Below are 22,931 nucleotides of genomic sequence, written 5' to 3' on the forward strand. Positions count from 1 at the left end.
AAGAAATTAATTCAACCATCATTAGAAAATGGGAGGGGGGGAGAGGCACTGCAGCAGAGCGGAAATAAGTATTTGAAGGAAAATCATGTAACTACTCAGCAAAATCGAACCCTAACAAACATGGAGGGATTGGTACAACAACTAGAGTGCATGATGAAATCCCACATTACCCCAGTGGCTGAAAGACTAAAGGCCCTAAGTGACAAAGTGGAGAATCTGGAAAAACTGGGTATAGCTAATTTAGATCTATTAGAACATCTTGGCACACAAGTCAAGTTATCTACAACTAATGCACCAAAGGGGAAACCCAGTAGTAACACGTCCGGTAGTGAAATTAGAGCACCTAGCCCCCCAATCCCGGTAGCAGCAGTAAGTGAACCGAAAAAACTACCTACCAATATTTCTAATACAACAAGGGGAAGGAAACCCGATGTGGTACAAAGGGAGAAAGGGAGTCTCATGCATAATAACAAGAATATGCCAGCACCAACGCGCCACATCAATAATATAATCCCTGAAACGATTAACCTCCCACCAGAATGTAGACCGTATGTAGCTATTCTTGCTAATGTCCCTAAACTTAAGCCCACCCAATTTGAAAATCAGCAAACCTTGAAGAACAAAACTCTGTAATGGCGTGCCAAAAATTGTGGAAAATTATGGATTCCCAACGCGAGGGGCCAATCAGATTATTTCCACGCAGAGAGTAGGATGGGTGGGACCGAGCAAAAAGGAGATAAATGGGGACTGTATTGTTATAAACTTCAGGGTTCCCGATTGGGCCAGAGACTCCATTTTAAATGCACCTATACCCTCTAACCACGAATATAATACAACCCTGCTCCCCCTAGACTATTTCTACAGGAAATGGTTAGGAAGACAAGTCACAATGCAGACTTTTGACGGCCCTGGAGTTGCTCATCCTAACCATTTTAATGTAGCCTATGAACCTGCAGCATTGTATAATCTATGGGATAATATCACAATCCCAACCTCCAACAGATTCCAGGTGTTTAGCTCATTAGAGGAGAGTGACTGACTGAGAAAACCAACTACAGTTTTGCATTCTGAAACCACTGTACCTGGTGGAATAGCCACAATTGAACAGGGGTTACGAGGTAAAATTGGGGTAGAAGGTGACACTGTGTTAATAATGATAAATAGTGATCAGTGTAAAGATGATGATATAATCATGCTCAATGTAACCACTATTGCTAACATAAATTTGAATGTGAGTCCAGAGATACCACAAGTGATTGACCATTTTGATGCATTACAAGATAACCCTGTTGATTTTTAAAGGTTATTACCTGGAATATAGCGGGAATTGCTGCTAAAGTAACTAATCCATTCTGGGATAATTTTATTATGCAAGGTTACGACATAATATGTCTCCAAGAGACGTGGCATAGAGCACAAATCCAAGTTGAAGGACACACTACTTATAGTGTGAATGCAATAGCATCATTGGCAGGTAGAGCAAAAGGTGGCTTATTAACCCTGGTATCCACTACCCTAACGGAGTTTAGCCCTGCTGGTTATGTGGAGGTGGGTCAGTATGCATCAGTTTTACGTCTAGTGCATAGTAAAGGTAGGGATCTAGTTATAGTTAACTTCTATAACAATATTGTTGGACCCAACCGGGCATGATTGTATTGGATATAGGGCAGGCAATAGAGGAAATACTTGTGTTATCATGTAACCGCCCAGTAATACTCTGGGTAGGAGATTTTACCATTCAAGCATGCAGTCACGCTCAGAAGGGGATCTGTGGACATCATGAGGAATACTTTAGTGGAGGTAGCACAGTTTTTAACCACTTTCCACACACTAATTATGGAAGTGCGCTGAACAACCTAGTAGCCAAATTAGATCTGGAATTACTAGAATGCACAAAGAATAAAAATAATGAGGAATGCCCAACATTTAGAGGGAGAGATGTGCATTCTAACATCGACCATATTCTGGTATCTAATGGATCTGTCTATTCTAATGTGTGGGTAATAGAACAGCCAGTGAGCGATCATAACAGCATTTCGCTGGAATTAACGGGTTGGGGGCCAAAAACTAATGTGTATGGAAGACCTATCCAAGGGATCATGGCTGAAAGACCCAATGGTATGAGAATCAAGTGGATCAAAATTGACCCAACACAATTTATGGAGGATATAATTCTTAAATGCAGTAGTGAGGTAGGCTATTGCTTAGCACCTAATGTGATCCCGTCCATCTTACTTACCAACTTTTTAAAAATAACTAAAACAATTGAAAATTCACTTATAGCAAGAAACAGAAAGCCGAGGAGAGCCAAAGCGGCGTGGTTTGACAAGCACTGTGCCCAGTCACTAAAAAAGCTTAAGAAAGCACTTGATATCAAGCCCAGAGACACAGAAAAAAATAGAGAGGAGCTCCTTAATTATAAGACTGCTTTAGTAACCAGAAAAAAAGAACTGCAAAATGAATCGTGGTTGAATTTGGATATGGCTGCAGAAACAAAAAATCACAAATTATTCTGGGAAACTGTAAATAGCCCCTTTCTAAAGAATGATAACATTCCCGAAATTACTTCTTATGTCAGTTGCCGTGCATGGATCGCCCATTTTACTGCAATTTTTAGCTCTGATTTTAATCCAGATGGGCCAATTTTAATTGTAGATACAGTACCATGTTCAAAATGGCAAAAAATGCAGCTATCTGTGACCCTAATTGAGGTTACGGAGGCAATTGGAAATAGTAAAGGTGGTAAAGCCCCTGGGCCTGATGGGGTGCCTATGGATTTTTATAAACGTGAAATGATTTTATGGGCCCCAATATTGACACGTTATTTTAACGCGGCCATAGAAGATAGGCTTCCAGTAACATGGGGACAGTCCATTATTGTGCTGCTTTATAAAAAAGGTTCCAGGTCAGAAGCACGAAACTACCGTCCAATCTCACTTCTGGACTCGACAATTAAAATCCTCAGTCGTGTTCTACTAGTGAGACTGGAAGCCTGGGTTGAGGAAAATAACATCTTTTCCCCAGTGCAGAATGGGTTCCGAAAGGGGATGGAAACAATGGAGCAGTGTGTGAACCTGGAACTCATAGTCCGCAAGTACACTAAAGCTAAAGAGGGTAACCTATTCTTGTGCTTTGCTGACTTGAGTTCAGCATTTGATCTGGTGGAGCACACGCTGCTCTGGCCAGTTCTGCTGGAAATGGGTGCCCCAATTGAAATCATCCACCTTCTGGCCAGGCTGTATGAAAACCTGTCCAGTAAAGTCAGATTTGGATCAGATGGAGAGTGCACCCCCTTTTTTAGAATTAATAGAGGTATCCGACAAGGATGTGTGCTTGCCCCACTCCTATTTTCCCTTTTTATAAATCAGGTAGACCAAATTTTAAGACGAATTAATGCAGATGCACCTATTATCAATGGTAACCCAATTCCAATTCTTTTATACGCGGATGACGCGGTTCTTCTCTCTAGGACCCAAAATGGACTGCAACGATTGATTAATAAGTTTTACGCTTACACTGAGAGTAGAAAGTTGAAAATTAACAAAGGAAAGACATTCAGAATGATATGTGGCAAGAAGCCAAGAAAAAGTAGGTCCTTTTATTTAGAAGAGGAGAAATTGGAATCCGTAAGGAGTTTTTGTTACCTAGGCACCACTTTTTCAGGATATGGGAGATGGGCCAACGAACAAGACAGCATCCACTTCAAACTGGCTAGGAAAACAAGTTGTGTTTTTAGATTTGCAGCGAAACTAGGGGGTCGCAGAATCGGCGAGATGCTGTCAATATATAACTAAAGATGCATAACATCAGCCCTCTACGGGGCCGGGATATGGGGATATCATTCCCAGAGTGCTAACTTAATTCAGCGTGAGGAGAATGCCTTCTTGAAACGATTACTTTGTGCTCCGGCTGTGGCCTCAAATGAGTTGGTACATAGGGAAGTCGGCTTAAACCATGTTAATGACTTAATTGCCTTACGTCCATGGTCCCTATGGCGTTCAATCTGGTCAAAAGAAGAGACAAAATTTACTCAGGATGTGATTAATGATTGCCTAAAGCTCGACCGCTGCTCAAACATTCCCTGGTTATGTCACATACAACTCTGGTATAAGACAATGTATGGCCGTGACACTTTTAAAGATTCAACAATGGGGACAGGGTTGTCAAAGCAGGAGCTTAAAGTCACATTCCTGATATATACAGGTAGGACCAGAATGAACAGATATGTAAAACAAAGTATGTTTAATTTTTATTTAGAATATAATATAAAGGAAGGCTTTCAAACCTACCTTACCGTTGTTAGCACCAGTTCCCACCGTTTTGTATTAACCCGTCTACGGTTGGGGTTTGTGCACCATTTAGTAGCATTCCCAACAATTAAGAAACCCGGGACTTGTTTGTGCCCATGTGATGGTAAATCTAAACAAGTGGCTGTCATTTTATGCTATTTTGTAAATTTTATACTTCTTTTAGAAAATTTTATCTGAAACCCATCTTTTTAAAATATAACATGCGCAGTACAAAGACAGCGATGCAACTAATGTTTAATTTAGAGACCCCAGACGTATGTTTTCATGTGGCCACTTATATCTTAAAATGTATTTCTGTACGGAAATCAATTATTGTATGAATTCAATTCATGACTGCGACCTATATGCACTTTATTATTGCTGGTTTTGCACTTGATTAACTGTTTATACAGCTTTTAACATAGCTAATTTTGCACATGTGTCAAAAACTGAGTACCTCTAGCACTTATGGCACTTGATATTGCTAATTTTCACATGTACTACTAGACGAATGCACTAATAAGCACTTTAAGACTGTCGGACATGTGCTGCTAAATGTATATTGTACTTAAGTAAGGATGGCATTTGGTAAACCAAAACTGATATAAATGTATGATGTATCATAATTTTATTTTGCTTGTTGCTATATGGTTGTATTCATACATACCGAATAAAGCATTTTGAAATAAAAAAAATACTTCTCGTCTTTGTGTGTGAAAAACGATTCATATTGGTCCTTAGCTTCGTTAATGTTGTGCACTCTTGTATCGCTTATTGTCTCCCTGATCTGTGCCCTTAATATATGGTTCTAAAATAGGGCTTCTTTAACTACTTCTATACTACTATAACCAGAGGAAAGGCTACTTCATTCAAGACTCTCCACCTTTTACCCTCATGTGGAATAATTTGCCGCAGTCCACATTAAAAGTGTTTACCAGCTGTAACAGATCCCGATCCGAGAGAGCTTTGGCGGTTGTGGCCACTCTTAACTTTCACCCTGACTCGCCGACAGCACAATATTTGAACTTTAAATCTAAACACCTAAGTTCTCTGTACAATGCACAGCAGCTACTTTTAGACTAGTACCGAGTCTTACATTTCAGTACATAAACACAGGACCCTAGTCACAAAAATAAAACACTGAAAAAAGTACAGGCGGAGATGTATGCCTTTTACTGAGTGTACATTTCAGTTTTTCCATTTCACAAACAAGCCCAGAAATACGCTCAGAGAGCTACACCAGCAACACGTTTATTTATTTATTTATTTATTTATTTTGTGACGCACCAGCGGCGTACAAAATGCGCCTTGTTGCGCCATATTTAAAAAGTGACGCATCTAGGTAGATGCGTCACTTTTTAAACCCCTGCGCTACATTATACCTGCGTCAGGTATAATGTATGCAGAGGGGGCGTTCCCCCGCCAAAAGCCTCGTAATAGTGACGCAGTGAAATCTATGAGATTTCACTGCGTCACTTTTAGGATGCTGTTGCGTCAAAATCTTGCGCCTGCCTCACAGCAGGCGTAAGACTGACGCAAGCCCTTTCACATGGGGCTTTCCCCATGTGAAAGGACGCATTGCTGGAGTTGCGTCACTTTTGTGACACACTCCAGCAATGCGTCACTTTTGCGCTTACAGATGCGTCAGAAATACTGACGTATCTGTAAGTCCTTGCGACATGATGCGTCATACATTAAATATGACGCATCATTGGTGTCGCAAGGAGTGCGCAGTGAAAAGTGACGCATCGCTGTTTTCACACAGCGATGCGTCACTTTTCATAAATGAGGCCACAGGTTGTGCACGTAATATACTTTTTGACTGTTTTTACATACAGCCTTTGAAAATCTTCATTGCAGCTGAGGACTCGAATAGTATTTCTGTCCATTTTTTACAAATACCGCTTAGATGCATGATGGGACTGTGCAACTGAATGAACATTTATCCAAATCAAATCAAATCAAAAAATACTTTATTTAGGCAATGAAGTCGGTCAAAGTGCCTAAAATTACAAATAAAATCAGAGTAATAGCTGTATCCCATTTTTTCCTAGATCTCAACCATTTAACAAGCAATTCATAGTTCATCCTCAGTATTCCTCAGAGGTAAAAATAGATTAAAATACGATTCAATAGGAGACTGAAAGTGTCTTTGGTTAAGAAAAGAGAAGCAGTACAGTCTGTCTGTTTAAAGCTATTTGTTTTTAAGATTGCTAGTGTTCAGGGATCCACCCCTTCTTCGTTTTGGGTTTCTGAAGTTAATTTTAGCTGCTTCTCCACACACCCTAGAAATGTTACCAGTTTTGTGATCACTTGCGGCTGCTCATTGTTCAATAAGAAACTGAAGGCAGATGCTAATGTCTGTGTCCCCTCCTTAATCCATAGGAACCTAAGCAATCTTCTGCGGTCTACCAGTAGTATAGGGCATATCATCTTGTAGTGTGGGGAAAATGTTTTGTTAATATATGTTTGTGGGACTTGTCTTTCATAGCTGTCGAGGACCAGGGGAGCATGTTTTCTTTTAAGAAAATGCTCTTAGATCAGATTTCCGTTATATCATTTAATTATAGTAAGAAGCACTCAGAGGCCCTGGCTGAAAGCGTTTCTTAAGGAAACTCATCACTGTAGTTATTGGTACTGGGAAGCTATAATAATGATGTAATGCTTTGTTCTATGCATGTCCCAACGTTGTGATTATCTTACTGCTGAGAGAAGTGCATTGTTTATGTTTATAGTTGTTAATGCTTAAATAGAGCACCAATATGGCGCCCTTCAGATTGATAAAGGCAGTTTGACTGCCGAAACAAGTCTCTTTGTTTTTCCTGTACCCTGGGTGACCTGACTCAATAAACATGTTCATGCCCATTATTTCGAGTGCCGGCTCCCTTTCTTGTATTTAAGTTTTGGGAGAACTTTTTGATAATAATTTTATGTGTTACTACTGTTTGTATAATTATCATCAATGTTTTTAAACAGTTTGTTGAATTTTTAAGAGCAATTTTTTTGTGTTGCAGTAGGTTGTTGCATTTGCCGGGGAATAGAGTGGGAAGTTAATTAAGTAATAATTATTAATCAATTAATAATTTTTAAATATTTTTTTATTAATGATTATTTATGGAAATTGTGTGACATGCATTTGTGTTATATTTTAGGTGCTGGCTGCTGGGTTTGTAGAGTTATAGGGCGGGAAGTTAATTAAGTAATAAATAATTAACAATTAATTATTTAATTGATTATCAATTATGTAAATTGTGCTATACTTATTTATTTTAGTTTTAATTTGGGTGTGGGATGCTAGGTTTGCAGGGCTATAGGGCGGGAAGTTAATTAATAGGGTGGGAAGTTAATTAATAATGAATTATTACTAATACTTTTTTTAAATAGTCAATAATTATTATTAAAATAGTAAATAATAATTTTAAATTGATAATTATTTCACTGTTTATCAAATATATAAATTACTTGTTTTGTTTATTTTTTCTATGAATATATATATATTTTATGTAATTTAATAATGTTTCTATTACGAGTTTAAATTTTTTTCTAAATGAATAGGGTATTCAGATATGTAATGTGCTTGAAGTTAAGTACTTTTGCTCTATTGTTGCTTAGACTGGGGTGGGAAGAAAAAAATGTAACTCCTCCGAAGTTCAAAGCTTTTGCCAATGTTGCGCAGACTGAAGTGGGAATAGTAAATGGTACCCCTCTGAAGTCCAACACTTTCCCTACTATTGGATAGACTAGAGTGGGAATAGTAAATGTAACCCCTCCGAAGTCCAACATTTTCACTACTGTTACGCTGACTGGAGGGGGAATAGTAAATGTAACCTCCCCAAAATCTAACACTTTCCCTACTGTTGCTTGGACTGGAGTGGAAATAGCACATTTAACCTCTCTAAGTCTAACACTTTCCCCACTGTTGCACTGACTCTAGCAGAAATAGTAGAAATATTTAAAGAACAATATTTTTTTATGTTTTGGGATTTTATTAATGTCAAAAGATATTTCATTTCTGATATTTTTGTACTTTCCATTATAAGTTGAGGGACGCAATATATTTGTAAACAATATTTTTGGCTCAATAATTTTGACAAACGATATTGTTTACTCCAATATTGTGTCCGTAATCTGGGAGCTATGACAGCCATTTACTGGAATAAACCTCTAACTATTTCCAGTGTGGAAAGGGATCGGAATTGAAGTTTGGGAATGTCTGCAAATGTAACGCTTGTGACCATTCCCAAACTTACAAGGCAAAAACATACTGGAACGCCCAGTTCCAATCATTTGAGTGGAGATTACAAGTGCAGATTTCTCCACATTTGTGGCTTAGAAATCCATAATCTTAAATCCTCAAATTTAGTCATGAATTTGGTTACAATCAAATTTACCTTTGTGAATCGGCTTCATGGCATTCTAAACCATGTTGGTTTGCTTATTTACATAGGTCTTAATCGTAGTCCTTCAAATTTGCTATTGCATGTCCTACTAAGGCCACTATATAAATGCAATTGAAAGTCAATGGAACTTCTGGCAACATATATTTTGATTCCTATTACTTATCCCTGAGAACGTAGCTTACGCTGCCAAAAAGCGACTAGATTAAAATGTAAGTCAAAGGGTCCCTTTGCAAGCAATTTCACCCTCCTTATTGCTAATTTCCTTTTTGTTTTTTTATCCCTCATTGCAAGTAAGGTTTCAAGCTTTTTTCCCGTCACAGATCATGTTTAGTATCTTGAGTTTCTCTTAGATTTTGTCTCCCCACTGAAAGCCGGTTGCCATACTACAATCATCCATTGTTTTGATTTGAGACCGTCTCCTCCGATAATCGAAATCTCTTGCTTACCCCAATAGGCTGTTTGCTTCTTTCCAGTGCGCAGTCTCAAATTTCTGATTGATCTTGCACAACAATACTCATTCTTCCCTGTCCCCATTAATACTCTGTTTACTGACCAACTGGGCTTCTTTTTTTACTTGATTTTCTTTCTTTCACTCTAGAAGTTGCTGACCAGACACAGAATATTGTGCTTGGCTTAGTTCTTGGCATTGTGTTGATTGGGCTACTCCTCATTATTGCCTATCGTATCACAGTGGAGATATATGATCGCAAGGAATATGCCCGTTTCGAAAAGGAGAGGACCAACGTAGAGTGGAAGGAGGTAAATAAATGTTGAATGGTGTTCCCTTTCATTCATTGTGTAACATTTCTTTTTTATCATGTGAATCTACGTTTTACCAAGCTGGTAGCATAGACCAGAAAAATAATCATTTATGTACCTGTAAATGTGCTCTCCAGCATTGTTATCTTTTATAGACTCACGTGCTATTTGACTAATTCCCCACACCAAGCTGGGAGTTGGCCATTAAATACATGTATCATGTAATGTCTTTAAGCAGAATTCCCAAGAAAGGGCTCTCTTCTGGTCCGCTGTGCTTATGTTTACTGTACCAATCCCTTTGTAACACGCTATTCAGATCCAAATAACTTCTCATATAAACATGCAACACGCGAACAATCCAAATGAAACCTGTTGGTGGATATTAAGATGCTGCACATTTGATTCAAGAATATACAGATTTTCGATGGCCAACCTTAAGGTTAGTGACTCATTTTTCTCTTACAAGGGGCTCTCTTCTAGTTAACTGTGCTTGATTTTACCCTACCCCTCTGGCCTGCAGGAGTCCCTCCCTGTAACATGCTATTCAGACCCCAATAACTTTTCATATAAACATGCAACACAAGAACAATCCAACTGAAACTCGTTGGTGCATATTAAGGTGCTGCACATGCAAGTCAAGCATAAACCAATTCTGGATGACCAGCCTTAAGGTTAGTAACCCATTATTCTCTAACATTGTATCTTTTACAATTCACATGCTATTTGAATTGAAAACTTTAGTGTCATGGTGATGGGCATTTGCTGCATGAGAAGAGTGTGCATGAGTTGTCTTAAAGAAAAGAGATGGATGCCCTTGAGCTTTCTAAGAGTGTCAGTATTCGGTTAGGACTCAGGCGCTCATTAGGAGAAGGGCTGAGCTGAAGTTGACATCTATGCTACTGGTTCGGCTATATTCATAAACCTTCTTCTTGCTTGTACCTGAACTTGTAAGTAGTTAATAAACATACTGAAAGGAACCTTCTCATGTGTGGACAGTAAATACTGCAAATACCAAGCAAATGTTACCTGGGGAGCAGGGGAAGGATTTCAGCATCATCTAAAGCGGTTCTACGGCATATTTTGTCCCAGAACAGCATCAGCCTTCCCATTAATATCTAAGCAGTTATGCTCTTGAGTGGTCTTCAAGCGGCTATTTTGTATATATCCACTAGTGTGCATTGGCCATGAAAGCCATGTGGCTGTCCTCCTTTTAGTATGGCCAGAAATTCTCCAAGGAAGTTGTGTATTTGACTTGGGGTACGCAAACTTCATCCAGTCCATGACATATCTGGATAATGTAAACTTAGCCATCACCTGCTCATCGTGTGGCTACCAGAAAAATGTGTGCGGTGCTATCCCCACTTTAGTTGCCTGGTAAAGGTGAAGCTTCCCAGTGAACTATACGTAATATGGTTTTGTCATGGTGAGATTTGATGTACTAATTTATGTAAATAAACGCTTGAATCTTCCCACCAACCTGGCTGAGGCAACATCCACCAGGAAGGAAAATGTATTTGTAAAAAAAAACATTAACATCAATGTAATGCTTTGGCTCAAGAAGCGTTGATATGAGGCTTGTCAGCACCATGTGTTAATGTAGCAAGTTATTGCTGCCTTTCACATTTTTCTGTACGCTTTATGTAGTCCCAACTTCACAAAGCTCAGTTGATAATGCAATAGTTCATGGTGCTCGCTCAGAACTATATGCAGGTCTATCTTCAAACATTAGACACAAACCCTCTTCTGTTTCTGATCAGACATAGTGTGGGCTTGAGTCAGCCTTAGAGTTGGCCAGAAAGTCCGTGCACTGCTGGAACAGGCTTAATTGTCTTAAATGAAAAGCTGTAAAAGCCACAACTAGAGGTTGAAAGGTGCTTGATCGCCATGCTGAATCCTGCCTTTCTATCCTCTCAGCAAATGGCTGTCCACAGGTTTTCCAAGTGCGGATGGATCAGCATTAGAAGTAAGTGGGGGAACCATTGTGTGCCAGGCTCACTTTGGAGCTGCCATGATCACTCTACAACGGCACTCAGCAGTCTCTGCACCAGACAGTGTAGCAGAGGTACTGGGGGAAACAGGTAAAAAACTCACTCTACAATTCAAAAGAAAACGTATACCCTGGTTCCAGAAATCTGGAAGTGAAGGCGGAGAATTTGCCACACGTGACAAAGTTCTGTACCAGCTGAAGTCACAGCCTTTATTTACCTGTGTTGTGTGTTAGGAACATGAGCAGTTTGGCAGTCCACATCCACATGTCCTATGCTTCCCAGTTTTGGTTCAGTGAATGAATATATCCTTTCTTCATGATGTAGGACAGTGGTTTGGTCATTCTCAGCACTCTTGTTTCTTCGAATGAATCTGTTAGACCTGGCATCTTTGGCCTGGTTTTCCCCTATCTTTTTGCCTCTACCTCCTGTATTTTTGATGCTGTGCTGGATTTCGTTTTTGCTGGTTTAGATGCTTTGGACACTCTGCCACTGCTGATAGTGCCGGAGTGTAAGTGCTCCCTATGTAAATTGCTATTCTGATTGGATATACATGTTTGGCATATTTGTATCACCATGAAGTCCCTAGTAAAGTGCACCGGGTGTGCCAGGGCTCGTGATGACAAATACTACTTGTGGGCCTGCAGCACTGATTGTGCCACCCACAGGAGTAGCTCTAAAATGGTGTCTCAGGCCTGCCACTGCAGTGCCTATGGGCAGTTTAGAAACTGCCATGTCCTCCTGGTCAGTGTCCCCACTGACCAGGCCTAACCCTTCTTTTTGCGTGCACATCAGTCACCCCTATGAAAGGCCCAAGGTACCCCCGTGGGCAGGGTGCAGTGTATGTGAAAGGTAGAGCATGTACTGGTGCAGGTGACATGCTCTGGTAGTGAATTACAGCAGCCATTTTCGTTTTTCACTATTGTAAGGCTATCTTGCTCCATAGATTAACATGGGGGATGCTGGCTACAGTGGCTTCCATCATTTCTTCTCATAGAAACAAGATAGGACATAAGTATCTAGTATCCCTGAACTCAGAATTTAATAACACATCTTTTAGGAAAGGTTGTTTTTAAATCCTGTTTTTGAGAACAGCACTTTTAGAAAGTTGCTGTTCTCTTGTCTGACCCTCTGTGTGCCTTGGCCTGTTTGTGGATTGACTGTCTGGTTTGATAGTGACAGGGGCTGGGGATTCCCCAGGAGGCTGGCTGAGTCAGCCCTAGTCTGAATGACTGCATTTGCAACTGGAGTGGTGTTAGAAGTTAGCACCTGGGCCTGAATAGAGCTGTGCCTGCCTTCCACAATGCTGGCTCCACCTCCTGCTGGGCGGCTGACGACCCTGCCCCTCACTCGGAAAGGAGCAGCCAGGGCAAAGGCCCGGTCTATCTCAAAATTTGCTTACGTCCTTATTATAATGCCAGGTCATTGCGCTCAAACTCCCAGTTTCTCCTAGTCACTCCTAGGTTTAAGAGAACCCGAAAAGGAGGGAAAACTTTTGAAGTTTGCGTTTCTCAGAAATGGAATAAGCTCCCTTTGTCCCTCCGAGCCTGCCCATCTGAATCTCTATTCCGAAAGGCCCTCAAAACCCATCTTTTTGATCTATAATTTGTCTTATATTTGCCCACTGCTTCCAGATTCATTAGCGCCGGGACGCCCCGTTGGGGCAGCTGTGCGCTTTACAAAATACACAAATAAATAATAGGAGACACCCAGAACTGGTTCAGACCGGGCTCAGGGCCCACTTGCACAAAGAGAACAAAGACTTTTAGGGGTATAAGAACAGGACCCCTGACAACAGAAAATTAGATCATCCTGGAATCAAGAAGGAACCTCTGCCAAGGAGAAAGCTGAATCTGAAGAAGGAAGACTGTCCTGCTGTTGCTCTGCTGGACTGACCTGTTGCTTTGCTGCCAAGGAGAGGGAAAGGACTTTGCTGTTGTGCTGTGTCCCCTGTCTTGAAGGAATCTCCAAGGGCCTGAGTAGAGCTGGCTCCCTGTTCTGAAGTCTCAGGAACAAAAGGACTTCACTCCCAACTTCCCTGAACTCTGCTGAGAGAGTTCTGTCCTTCCTAGAGTGCTTGATCCAGTTGAGGGGCCCCTGGAAGTTGTACCTGTGCTGGGAAGCTTGAAACTAAGCTTGAGAGACTTTTGCAATTGAAAAGTGTCACATCGCTCGCTTGCGGAGCGCATCCCCGATAGTGCGAGAAGATTCCCGCCGCTACGAAGGCCGAGATCGTCGCAGCGCCTGACGCCGCTGCCAGAGCCGTCGCATCCTTCGTTTGCGGGACGCACCAGACCGGTGCGGGAAAGTCGAACATCGCTGCAAGTGTCGTCGCAGAGCCTGTCGTCGCTGGGTGAGATCGCCGCACCGCTTGCTTGCGGACCGCATCACGTCGCTGCGAGCATCGTCGCAGAACCATCGCATCGAGGAGCTGCGAGAGAGAGGATCACCGCGCATCGTCGCCCCGGAGATCGTCGCAGCCCTACGAGATCGTCGCATCGTGCCTTTGCGAGAACAAACTTCCTATGGAACCTACGCACCGGAATCCATACAAGTGGCCTTCCTCCCCATACAGACCGGAATAGCCGCAACACGCCCGCTGCTGCAGCGGGGCTGTCGCATCGCCTCCCGAGGGTCTCAGGAGCAACACATCGCTTGTTTTCCACCACACCAGCTTCTGCTTTTGGAACTTTGTTGCAACTAAAAGGTACTGTGAGTAAACGTGACGCAACTGTGAACTTTTCACGCATTTGTGGATTATTCTATCGCAACCTAAAGAATTTTATCGCAAACCTTAAGAACTCTTTTGAAACCATATTCTTAACGGTGTATGTTGGATTTTTGTCGTTTTGGTCTTGTGTAGTTTAGATTAAATACCTTTATTTTTCTAAACTGTTGTGGAGTCAGTTTGTGGTGTTTTCACTGTGTTACTGTGAGTGTTGGTACACATACTTTAAGCATTGCCTCTGGTTAGCCTAGACTGCTCGTGCCAAGCTACCTAGAGGGTGAGCAGGGGTTATCTCAGAGGGTTATCTCCTTGCCCTGACTAGAAGCAAGGGTCCCTATTTTGACAGTGGTACCTACCTCTGCCAACTAGAGACCCCCAGTTCTAACAGAATCCCTCTCATGGCATTAAATGATCACGTTCAGAACATTGATAGATAGAATATATCTGACTCTGCCCACAGTTTCAGGCCTGAGAGACCAGCTGGGATTCCCATCATCCACGCATACATTTGTAATCATTGTGACTTTTGGTGTAGAAAAAGGGAAAGGCATATGTGCCATAAGATGCAAACGACAAATCCAGAGCCCATAACTGCTTTCATTACTTGTGAACCTCATTCAGAGAATTCACTTCCAACTCTGTCTTTTGCCAATGAAGCACTTCCTACAGGGCATTTATTTGAGCCTGCGCAGTATTATCATGAAGATGGAGGGCCACGAATTGTCTGTCTTTCCAACAGGGCGACTTCTTCATTTCACCAAACTTATCCAGCAAGGTCACCAACGTGTTCCTCGGGCTGTATACTGCAGAACTGAACTCCAACCATGCACGAACCATTCGAATTTTCTAAACATTTCCTGACAGCTTCACATCCTTAATGGCTGCCTTGGCATCTGCTTTCAACAGCAATTTTATCAGTCCATGGCCCAGGGCGAGCATCATGAGCCCCTTGCCTTTGGTGCTAACCCCTCCCAGGTGCCAGACACACTGGCTACAGAAAGGAGCATGGCGGGACCCTGAACTGCTAAGGTTCGGCTGCAGAGAACAGTGTCTCAGTTTAATCTATTGGTAACAAAGACGTGGAATATAAAAAGAGATTAGTACGTCTGGTCAACCTGGATCTGTTGAGTGCATTTGATGCCAAAGATAGAGTCAAACGTTGGCGACTTCTGATAATTAGGGGATTGCGGAAGTGTTCCCTTCAAAGGATGCAAGCACTGCTCACAACCATGGTTCGGTACGGATTGATGATGGTGTATGTCTACTGTGTTTAGCCCTAATTTATTTTTTCTGTTTATACCAATGGACTACAGTAGGATTTAAAATTAGCTATATTAGCTACCCCAACGATTGGTGAAAGACTTTGTCCACTGTAACATTACAAAGAGGATTCAGCCTGCATCTCAACGCCTGCACTAGGCCAGGAGTAACTTGTAGCCAGGTGCTTCTGTTTTATAGAGAATACTTCACTTAAAAGCAAATTTTCAAAGCTATGGATTGTGACTATCAATTCAAGAGCTCAACGAGGAGGGTCAGTGCTGGAAAAGTTTAACAATTTGGCTTACTGGCGTGTGACCTCAGACGGAAGGGTAACATGGGGCTAGCTTATTGTGTCTAGAATTGCTACGCTGGCTAGGGTGAAAGGTGGTATAATTAGCTTTATGAACCGTCTGTATTTAAGATTTATGTTCCACAGGGTTTGGCAACTTTTAATAAAGGGACATGTTTTTATGGGGTTTTGTGAAAACTCTGTCTTTACAAATTGGGGAAAGCAATTGTTTATGCTGGCCCCTTGCCGTCCCCTCACTTTTTTTAAATTACCAATACGTCCATATGGCAAGTTCAGATGTGTCCCTCTAATTCTCTGGATTTTTGTCTAGGTCATTCCACAAACCCACGTTGCCAGACTCAACCTCAAGGATATTATGAATCTCAAAACTTTACATGCCATCCTCCGACTTGTGTGTTCGTATCCCACATTGAGGGAACTTGTGTCAAAAGCCAAAACTACGTCGTTCCTTACCTTGAGCTGAGACTGAAGATCTTGAACGACGTAGAAGTTTTTTCGCAGAGACGCAAGGGACCAACTTCCCAGAAATCTAACTATAAACTTGCTGTCTTAAATTATTCACAGCTAGGTTAAACTTAGACTTTAGGGAGGAGGGCCGGTACTGGACGAGATGGGATGGTGAAGGGGTTTTCACTGTCGACCTGTGGAATAACGAGTAAATGATATTTACTATGGGTCTTCCAATTAGTTATCCTGGTTCCCTCCTAAATCCCTCCTATTGCCCTAATGAGTTAGTTCCCCTAAACCCTGTCTTTCTAGTATCCTACCTGCGATCAGTGCCAACTGTCCTTCGTCCAGTATTTCTTGTCGTGGGTAGAGTGGTTGTCGAGGAGTCGTGGAGTGGAGTAGAGGAAGTCCTTTGAAGAGGCGTTGACGTCACGCTCTCAGGAACTAAAGAGAACAAGAGGGGATATTAATAGATGTCTATAACTTAATTAGTCTAAATTCCCCTTCTCGACTCAAACTTACTTGACTTATTTGAACGATGTGAATTAAAGGTGCAATCCCTTTTTTCTTTGTGTTCAAACCTGTTGCAACACATAAAAGATGCACCTACACTCTACCAATTTACTCCCCAAACACTAGAGCACAAATATATTATAAACATTTACCTTCAAAGAATTATTCAGTACAAAGTACACATTTGTAAAGTTCACAGACAAGAAACACAATCTGAATAAACCAACTGGTCAATTCTCACAAATAAGAAATATAAAATGAAAGTTATTCATCTTGCATCCTGAATTGCAAGTAGTCTCTGTTTTCCTAGAATTAAAGTTCCCAAGTCCTTGCTTGTTCTTTCTTTCGTTGGGCGCCAAAATTAGAAGAATCGAAAATAACACTTAACTTGTGTCTTGTCTTTCTTTCTGGGTTGGTCCGTGGAATTCCTTTGAAGTCCGATGGCTCTGGGCGTGGCTGGCGGCGAAATCCCTGAAGACGCGAGGAAACCAGCAGCGCGATCCTTCCGGGAAGCGAGCAGGAGGCAAAGCGCTTCAGAAAACTTGGGTGCGGTTTAAATAGGCAACCGCACCCAAAGATAACGTGCGCACGCACGTGTCTGCTTTCTGAAAGCCGAACGCGGCTTTCAGGAACAGCGTCTTTCCCTCGCGTGCGCTCACAAACGGCAGAGGCTGCATTCCGAGGGCTGAACGCGGCTCTCGGAAACCTGGCTCACTCTTCTGCTAGCCTTACGCTTTTCTGGGTTTAAGGAAGGAAAGTCTATTTAGCGTGTACAATAAAGACAAAATATACATAAAAAGCACGAAATGTATTCAGTTGAATTCACACCTGAAAGTACACAGAAATCACACAAACATTGTCATTGAGGTGCTGGGGCACGGGACAGGGGTGGGTTTTATGAAAAGAATAAGCCCCTGATAGACCTAATCAGGAGGTCGGGGTGAATCATGACAGTACTCCCTCCTCAAGATCCCCCCCAAAATGGGTGGGATAGGTTTTGGTTTATCTGGATGACGAACATGGAATGATCTCACAATTCTAGGGGCATTTTTCAGATTCTCCAAAGGTTCCCATGACCTCTCCTCAGGTCCGTACCCCTTCCAATCAACCAGATAAAACAATCTTCCTCGAATTCTCTTTGAGTCTAAGATTGATTTCACCTCGAATTCCGTGTCTCCATCGATTATTAAAGAGGATGGGGGCTGAATTATTCGAGTCTTTGGATGAAAGGGTTTGACTAAAGACACATGAAATACAGGATGGATTCTATATTTTGTGGGAAGATTCAGTTTGACACATACAGGATTTATAACCTTTTCAATAACAAAAGGGCCAATAAATTTTTGGTTAAACTTGCGATTTCCCTTAATTCTTAGATTTTTGGTGCTTAACCAAACCTTATCTCCAGAAGCATAAGATGGTTGTACAGTTCTGTGTTTGTCTGCAGATCTTTTCTGAGATTCCTTTGCTTGTGCAAGTTTGAACGCTGCTAATTCTTGGATTGAGGATAGTTTCGAAACATAACTGGTAATGGCTGGTACAGTATCTAGTGTCTTTATCTCCTCAGGGAAACTCTTGGGATGGTAACCATAATTACAAAAGAATGGGGACATCCCTAGAGAAGAATGATTCACGTTATTGTATGCAAATTCCAATTGACTGAGTAAATCTGACCATTCTTCCTCTGCACTTGTTAACATACAGCGAATAAACTGTTCAATGGTCTGATTAGTGCGTTCAGTTAAACCATCCGTTTGAGGGTGGTAACTTGAAGATAGGCGGACCTCCATGTTTAAAAGAGTACTCAAATTCTGCCAAACTCGAGACACAAACTGAGATCCTCTGTCGGAAATGACCACCGAAGGAATACCATGTAAACGAATCACGTTTGTCATTACCAAATGAGCTAGTTCTAAAGCAGTAGGTAATTTCTTTAAGGGAACAAAATGGGCCATACGTGAAAACTGGTCAACTATGGTCAAGATTGTAGAGAATCCCTTTTTGGTAATAGGAAGTTCCACAATAAAATCCAAAGAAATAGTGTGCCAAGGTTGAGGTGGAATTGGGAGTGGGGTTAACAGTCCACTAGGAGCTTGATGTAAGGGTTTGTTTTGAATACAAACACTACAAGTTTCAACAAAATCTTGTACATCCTTAAACATGGAAGGCCACCAAAAGGTTCTTTTGATTAATTCGTATGTTTTCATCGCACTAGGATGAGCAGTCAAAGAAGTATCATGGTGGAAATGAAATATCTCTTCCCTGATCTTTACAGTGGGAACAAAAACGAGATCTTGCATGAAAATCAAATCGTTTCTTTGCTGAAGAAGAGGGTACTTCTTTTTCCACTCTTCAAGTCCTTTAGAAGTTAGTTCTCTTTTGATATCGGAAATCACTGGACAACAAGATATACTAGCTTGAAAGCGAGAGTTAGGAATTACAGGTTGACTTTCCTGAGAAGATTCAGTTACATTGTACCCAATTCTAGATAAAGCATCTGCCTTCAAATTTTCTTTTCCTGGACGGTACGTGATCACGAAATCATAATCATTAAAAAACATTGACCACCTCAATTGTCTAGCGGATAAGGCTTTTACTGATCTTAATGCTTGAAGATTCCTATGATCAGTGTATATTGTGACTGGGTGTCGAGCACCGAGCAGGTAATGACGCCATTCTTCAAAAACTGCTTTTATGGCTAAAAGTTCTTTATCAGCTATGGCATAGTTCAATTCAGCTTCGGAGAGCTTCCTGGAGTAGAAGGCTATGGGATGCATTTGGCCAGTGTCAGTATGTCTTTGTGATAAGATTCCCCCAAGCGCCAACTGCGAGGCATCAGCTTCAACAATGAAAGGCTGACTGGGGTCTGGGTGACTTAAGATGGGAGCGGTGGTGAATTTTTTCTTCAATTCAATGAAGGCCAATTCAGCCTGATCTGTCCAGACGAATTTTGCTCCTTTACGCAATAATTTGGTGATAGGAGTAATGACCTGGGAGAAATCTTGGATGAAACGGCGGTAGAAATTTGCGAAGCCCAAAAAGCTCTGAACCTGTTTCACTGAAGAAGGGCTAGGCCAAGAATTTACCGCCTCCACCTTCTTGGGGTCCATTTCAATACCGTTAGGGCTGATGATATACCCAAGAAAATCCACTCTAGAAACGTGAAACAGGCTCTTCTCCAATTTTATGAATAAAGAGTTGGAAAGCAATTTTTGAAGAATAGCCCGAACCTGCTGTACATGTTCTTCTTCTGAGTTGGAAAAAATCAAGATGTCATCTATGTAGACAACACAACAAACGTCTAAGAACTCATGTAGGACTTCATTTATAAAAAATTGGAAAGCAGCAGGGGCATTACAAAGTCCGAAAGGCATCACCTGGTATTCAAATAGGCCGAATTTGGTTCTGAATGCTGTTTTCCATTCGTCACCTTTTCTGACTCTAACAAGGTGATAAGCCCCGCGCAGATCCAATTTAGTATAAATAGTGGCCTTTTTAACTTGATCTAGTAATGTAGGAATCAGAGGTAAAGGGTACCTGTTCTTAATGGTCACATTATTTAGAGCCCTGTAATCGATGCACGTGCGCAACTCCCCCCCTTTTTTAGGAATGAAAAAGAGAGCAGAAGACACAGGCGACTTGGAGTGTCGGATGAACCCATTAGCCAAGAATTCATCAAGGTATTCCCTAAGGTGTACATTCTCTTTCTCCGTCAATGCGTAAATTCTGCTACAGGGCAAGGTTGCTCCTGGGACTAGGTCTATCCTGCAATCAAAATCCCTGTGAGGAGGAAGAGTGTTAGCCTTCTTCTTATCAAAGACATCGGAAAGGTCGGAATAAACAGAAGGAACCCCTTCCAACATTAAAACACTAGTGGATTCAGTGCAAAAGTCATGTCCTTGAATAACATCCTCATCTTTCTTTAAAAGAAAGCATTGATCTAGGCACTGAGAGGATTTGAAAGTCAAAGTCTTGGCTTCCCAGTCTATCTGAGGATTGTGTGATACCAACCAAGGAATTCCCAATATCAGTCTGAATTGAGGTGCATCGATTAAGTCAAAAGTTATTCTTTCTCTATGGATTGCAGAACAATCCATTTCTAAAACCTCAGATTGTTTACTGATGGGCCCGGATGTTAACTCTTTCCCATCTACTGCTCTCACTATCTCAGGATGATCCTTTAGGACGGATTTGAAACCTAACTGGGAGAAGAAATGAGAGTCTATAAAATTTCCTGTTGCTCCTGAATCAATGACTGCTTCAACTCTTTTTCCAAGAGAGGGGGAAAATAAACTCTTTAATTCTACTATGATACAGAAGTGTTTACAACTAAATAGCGGAGCGATAGAGGCCAAATTAACAACAGAACTCGACAAACTGACCTCTTCATTAGTCGAGTTTTCTAGTTTTCCGAAGGCTGCTGAACTGCCGCAATGTCAGAGGTTTTAGTTTTACTCTTAACGGGTCGAGTAGGACAATCTTTAACAAAATGGCCAGATTTCCCACAGTACAAGCATTGATTCATCTTTCGTCTCTTATCTTTTTCTTCCTTAGAAAGGGGACCCCTAACTGTTCCTATCTGCATAGGTTCTGCCGCCTCAATTCTAGAAGAAACCTCACGAGGCGCAGACCTCTTTCCTTGACGAATATCAGTTTGTTGTCGCTTTTTCCTTTTTCTCCTTTTCTTTCGATTATTCGGCTATTCAGTTTTACCACTAAATCTATAAAATCAGTAATATCGTCGGGGGGTTCCAGGATTTGAGTCACCATATCTTTTAAATCGTCCCTCAAGCCTCTGTAAAAAATAGAAACCCTCTTATCATAAGGCCATCTTGCCTCAAGAACTAGACGATTAAACTGAGAAATATAATGGAGTAAATCTGAAGATCCTTGTTTCAAACCTAACAACTCGTTATCAGCAGATTGAACAAAAACGTGTTTTGCGAAGATCTTTTTTAGAGCTCGTTCAAAATTAGCCAAATTGTAGAGAATCGGGTCCTCACCCTCTACAAAGGGAATTGACCAAAGGGCCGCATCTCCTCCAAAATAAGATAACATAAAAGCTATCTTGGAAGAATCATCCGGAAAGGCAGTCTTCTTAGCCATAAAATGTAGATGGCATTGTTGAAGAAATATCGAAAACTTATTACAATCTCCAGTAAACCTTTCTGGAGGAGCCAATGGAGTGGGCACGGGGGTTACCACCTGGATTTGAGTGGATGTTCCGGATTCGGAAACTGGGCTTTGAAAAGTAGCGGGTGACAAAACGGGCTTCCGTTGAATGGTCTCCTGTAAAACTGACATATCCCTACGTAAGGACGTGTTCTCATCTCTAAGATCCTTTAAAATAGCTGCAATATCCTGCAAAGTTACTTGGTCCATTGCGTCTGGGCGAAAATGTATTCGTGGGCTTTGCCTTCTGTCAAAAGCCAAAACTACGTCGTTCCTTACCTTGAGCTGAGACTGAAGATCTTGAACGACGTAGAAGTTTTTTCGCAGAGACGCAAGGGACCAACTTCCCAGAAATCTAACTATAAACTTGCTGTCTTAAATTATTCACAGCTAGGTTAAACTTAGACTTTAGGGAGGAGGGCCGGTACTGGACGAGATGGGATGGTGAAGGGGTTTTCACTGTCGACCTGTGGAATAACGAGTAAATGATATTTACTATGGGTCTTCCAATTAGTTATCCTGGTTCCCTCCTAAATCCCTCCTATTGCCCTAATGAGTTAGTTCCCCTAAACCCTGTCTTTCTAGTATCCTACCTGCGATCAGTGCCAACTGTCCTTCGTCCAGTATTTCTTGTCGTGGGTAGAGTGGTTGTCGAGGAGTCGTGGAGTGGAGTAGAGGAAGTCCTTTGAAGAGGCGTTGACGTCACGCTCTCAGGAACTAAAGAGAACAAGAGGGGATATTAATAGATGTCTATAACTTAATTAGTCTAAATTCCCCTTCTCGACTCAAACTTACTTGACTTATTTGAACGATGTGAATTAAAGGTGCAATCCCTTTTTTCTTTGTGTTCAAACCTGTTGCAACACATAAAAGATGCACCTACACTCTACCAATTTACTCCCCAAACACTAGAGCACAAATATATTATAAACATTTACCTTCAAAGAATTATTCAGTACAAAGTACACATTTGTAAAGTTCACAGACAAGAAACACAATCTGAATAAACCAACTGGTCAATTCTCACAAATAAGAAATATAAAATGAAAGTTATTCATCTTGCATCCT

General features: G+C 41.3%; 1 protein-coding gene across 1 annotated transcript in view; it reads left to right on the forward strand.

Moving 5' to 3' along the window:
• The window catches only part of LOC147749046 (integrin beta-7-like), a 396,742-nt gene that overhangs the window by 311,396 nt on the left and 62,415 nt on the right, over nt 1-22,931 (forward strand). Inside the window, exon 9 of the mRNA XM_086929420.1 lies at nt 9,288-9,448. Coding sequence (XP_086785546.1) covers nt 9,288-9,448 — 161 coding nt within the window. The remainder of the gene's footprint in view (nt 1-9,287; nt 9,449-22,931) is intronic.

The sequence above is a fragment of the Lissotriton vulgaris genome, chromosome 1_1 (genome assembly GCF_964263255.1).
Source record: "Lissotriton vulgaris chromosome 1_1, aLisVul1.2, whole genome shotgun sequence".
NCBI classification, from domain to species: Eukaryota; Metazoa; Chordata; class Amphibia; order Caudata; family Salamandridae; genus Lissotriton; species Lissotriton vulgaris.